Here is a 4,567-nt window from a genome sequence, read left to right on the forward strand (position 1 = left end):
TATCATCTCTACATATCATATCAAGATATACACGTGGTATAGGCTCAATGTCGGCTTAACGACCTCGCGACGTGTCAACTGCCCAAGGTTCAGTGCACTCTTAACTACACACAATCATATACAATAACAATTATATTTCGACATAAAAATCCTATGTAAAGCGATTTACGATATTTTAATTTTGCATTTTCATTTATTATTATTATCGTTATTTATAATATTTGGAGTAGAGGTGGAAGTACAAGTGGAAGCACTAGCAGTAGTATTACAGTAGTTCCCTACTGTACTACAATACAGTAGTATTACAGTAGTATTACAGTAGTACTGCTACAAACTACTACTACAATAGTCGAAGTAGAAGTATCAGTGCTACTAGTTGTAGCTGCAGCAGTAGTAGATGCAGTTGTAGCTGCAGTAGAAGTAGATGCAGGTGTAGTTGAAGTAGCAATGATCGTAGTAACAGTAATTGAAGCTCCTATTACTACTGTGATAATCATTCCTATATCCTGACACGCTATAGGATCAGGCGAGGGAAGGGAACTATCAGCAGAAAGCGCCGAGTCATTACGACTATATAACATTTAGAAGGGGTCAGGATAAGGATTTGTGATGGGACGAGGCAAGGGAAGGAATGATGCCCAACCACTTAGACGGTATGGGGGGATTGAACGCCGACCTGCATGAAGCGAGACCGTCGCTCTACCGACCAGCCCAAGTGGTTGGACAGCAGTTAGGTAAATGAATCAAAACGCCTTTAATTGGGCTGTAGAGACATGATGGTGGTAGTTTCAGTTCATTACAACATGGATATCACGGAGAGACGGTCAGTTGTTCTCTGACATGAACGCAAAGCCATTTAAGAACACCGGCGTATCTTCACTACTTCCCGGATACCCTGAACATCCTCTATGCTTCCTTTCACGTCATGATAGCGAATACGTCACCGGTGACACTCTGGTGGTCCCGGTAACATGGGGGATGTCCCCTTACCTTAGGTTACTGGCTATATAACAAAAGCTTACCTCGGCTGGTTGGTCATTACCTCTCCGGCTGCCTTGACACACACACGCACACAGGAGTCCTTGTCCCCGCTCGCTAACACAGAGTCATCTGCTGATCAAACTCAGATTTCGTCCTCAACTGCTGTCGGGTGCTCAGTATTGCTGTCATGAACACCAAGATGCTGATTCTGCTGCTGTCTGTGGCAGCCTCACGGAGCCTTGCGTTCCTTTACACATCATCTGCCGGTGGCTGTTCGGAAAAATTGGAGCCATCTCTGCTAATTACCATTAACAAGGAATTGTACGAGTTTCCGGTAATCTCGTGCGGGTGTGATGCTGAGCCACGGAGTGGTGGCGCTTGTCGCCAGCTGGTCCAGACCATCGTTGACACGGAAGGTAAATCACACACCTGGAAGCGAGGCTGTGTCTATACTTACCTCAGTGTTGGGGTCAAGCAAGATATACGTCTACTAACATGAGTCAACTCACACTTATCATGGTTTAAGTTCGCCAGGAAAATTGAGATGCAGCGGAAGCTTCCCAGTTTGTCTTATCTGTCTTGCTCAGTACTGGAAACTCTGCGTGACTTGAAGACAATCATCTCCAGGATGAGTTGATGCAGGGATGCTGGAGGAGATGTCGTCCGCAGCTGAGGAACATCCGCATGCGGAAAATGCGGCACTGCTGCTGTATTCTCAGCCGTTACCTTAAAGCTACATTAACAGTTCCACATTTGTAATAAACTTACTACGACATAAAGAATGCCTTTCACACTGTCCTTTTATCATGCTCTGTCTACATTGTGTCGAAATCAAGCTTCACGTTAGTATTAATTATTATTTTATCAAAATTTTAAAAATAGTACATTGCTATATAAAATGTTGAATATAATAATAATAATAATAATATAATAATAATTTTATTTAGGTAAAGGTACATACATAAAGGGATTTTACAAAGTTTGTTGGCTTTATAAATAGAGCTAGTACATACAATGCCTAAAGCCACTATTACGCAAAGCGTTTCGGGCAGGAGACTTCTGAATACAGTATAACAACCCAGATTTTTTTTTAAGAAACTACCTCTTCCCACAGAGCTTGAGTTATACCTTAAGTTGACATACTCGGCTGTTTGATTATTGCTGATGACAATGTAGAGTAACTTTAATGACATATAGAATTTTTTCATACACGTACAAAATTAGAAAACGGAAAACAAGGTGTAATGCTGTTGTCTCAACATGATAACTTCTTAAATGTTAAATTAAAAAAATAAAGTATTAAGTTTCAAAAAAACTTGGGTGGTAATTGTAAATAATTCTTTAATACTTTATGTTTGATGGGAATGAGATGTCGAAGGTTTAGTGGTCTCCGTAGATGACCTCTGGTCTCCGTGGATGACTTCTGGTCTCCGTGGATGACCTCTGGTCTCCGTGGATGACCTCTGGTTTCCGTGGATGACTTCTGGTCTCCGTGGATGACTTCTGGTCTCCGTGGATGACTTCTGGTCTCCGTGGATGACCTCTGGTCTCCGTGGATGACTTCTGATCTTCTTGGATGACTTCTGGTGTCAGTGGATGACCTCTGGTCTCCGTGGATGACTTCTGATCTTCTTGCATGACTTCTGGTGTCAGTGGATGACCTCTGGTCTTCTTGGATGACTTCTGGTGTCAGTGGATGACCTCTGGTCTCCGTGGATGATTTTTGGCCTCCGTGGATGACTTCTGATCTCCGTGGATGACCTCTGGTGTCAGTGGATGACCTCTGGTCTCCGTGGATGATCTCTGGTCTCCGTGGATGACCTCTGGTCTCCGTGGATGACCTCTGGTCTCCGTGGATGACCTCTGGTCTCCGTGGATGACCTCTGGTCTCCGTGGATGACCTCTGGTCTCCGTGGATGACCTCTGGTGTCAGTGGATGACCTCTGGTCTCCGTGGATGACTTCTGGTCTCCATGGATGACCTCTGGTCTCCGTGGATGACCTCTGGTCTCCGTGGATGACCTCTGGTCTCCAAGATGACCTCTGGTCTCCGTGGATGGCTTCTGGACTCCGTGGATGGCTTCTGGACTCCGTGGATGACCTCTGGTGTCAGTGGATGACCTCTGGTGTCAGTGGATGACCTCTGGTCTCCGTGGATGACCTCTGGTCTCCGTGGATGACCTCTGGTCTCCGTGGATGACCTCTGGTCTCCGTGGATGACCTCTGGTCTCCGTGGATGACCTCTGGTCTCCGTGGATGACCTCTGGTCTCCGTGGATGACCTCTGGTCTCCGTGGATGACCTCTGGTCTCCGTGGATGACCTCTGGTCTCCGTGGATGACCTCTGGTCTCCGTGGATGACCTCTGGTCTCCGTGGATGACCTCTGGTCTCCGTGGATGACCTCTGGTCTCCGTGGATGACCTCTGGTCTCCGTGGATGACCTCTGGTCTCCGTGGATGACTTCTGGTCTCCGTGGATGACTTCTGGTCTCCGTGGATGACTTCTGGTCTCCGTGGATGACCTCTGGTCTCCGTGGATGACCTCTGGTCTCCGTGGATGACTTCTGGTCTCCGTGGATGACTTCTGGTCTCCGTGGATGACTTCTGGTCTCCGTGGATGACTTCTGGTCTCCGTGGATGACTTCTGGTCTCCGTGGATGACTTCTGGTCTCCGTGGATGACTTCTGGTCTCCGTGGATGACTTCTGGTCTCCGTGGATGACTTCTGGTCTCCGTGGATGACTTTTTGGTCTCCGTGGATGACCTCTGGTCTCCGTGGATGACCTCTGGTCTCCGTGGATGACCTCTGGTCTCCGTGGATGACCTCTGGTCTCCGTGGATGACCTCTGGTCTCCGTGGATGACCTCTGGTCTTCGTGGATGACCTCTGGTCTCCGTGGATGACCTCTGGTCTCCGTGGATGACCTCTGGTCTCCGTGGATGACCTCTGGTCTCCGTGGATGACCTCTGGTCTCCGTGGATGACCTCTGGTCTCCGTGGATGACTTCTGGTCTCCGTGGATGACTTCTGGTCTCCGTGGATGAACTCTGGTCTCCGTGGATGACTTCTGGTCTCCGTGGATGACTTCTGGTCTCCGTGGATGACTTCTGGTCTCCGTGGATGACTTCTGGTCTCCGTGGATGACTTCTGGTCTCCGTGGATGACTTCTGGTCTCCGTGGATGACCTTTGATCCTATAGCTGTTTTATTAAGTACTGATTTCATTGGTTAAATCTTATAAAACTAAACTGGATAACGTGAGAAGTTATAGCAAGCTTCGGCCCTCAGGATATCCAGCTAACATAATTTCAGATCATGTGTCTATAATTTCCTGGAAATATATATAATATAGTTCCCCCGTGAGATATCGTCGAACGTATATAAGTATCGTAATATGACGGTTCCTTAATGCATGCTACGTGAGACGGGATGTAACGTGAGCGCTCTGATAGCTTTGCGCTTCCTGCGACGACGTGGGAAGATGTTGTGGTTGTGGGAATCTGAAGACAGGATCACCAGGCTACGTCGCTCTGGTTCTCTGGCTGCTGGAGGTCATAATCTCCCAGGAGATCTTCAGGCCAGCTCATGCGT

General features: G+C 47.4%; 1 protein-coding gene across 1 annotated transcript; it reads right to left on the minus strand.

The window, feature by feature from the left end:
• Positions 1-1,551: 1,551 nt before the first annotated feature.
• On the minus strand, positions 1,552-4,201 carry LOC138369901 (uncharacterized). Its single transcript, XM_069333649.1, has 5 exons — positions 3,903-4,201; positions 3,362-3,784; positions 2,330-3,083; positions 2,110-2,162; positions 1,552-1,714 (listed from the first exon to the last, which is right to left on the minus strand). The coding sequence occupies exons 1-5, from the start codon at positions 4,199-4,201 to the stop codon at positions 1,552-1,554; spliced, it is 1,692 nt and encodes a 563-aa protein (XP_069189750.1).
• Between the last annotated feature and the right edge of the window lie 366 nt (positions 4,202-4,567).

Source organism: Procambarus clarkii, chromosome 30 (assembly GCF_040958095.1).
Source record: "Procambarus clarkii isolate CNS0578487 chromosome 30, FALCON_Pclarkii_2.0, whole genome shotgun sequence".
Lineage (NCBI taxonomy): Eukaryota > Metazoa > Arthropoda > Malacostraca > Decapoda > Cambaridae > Procambarus > Procambarus clarkii.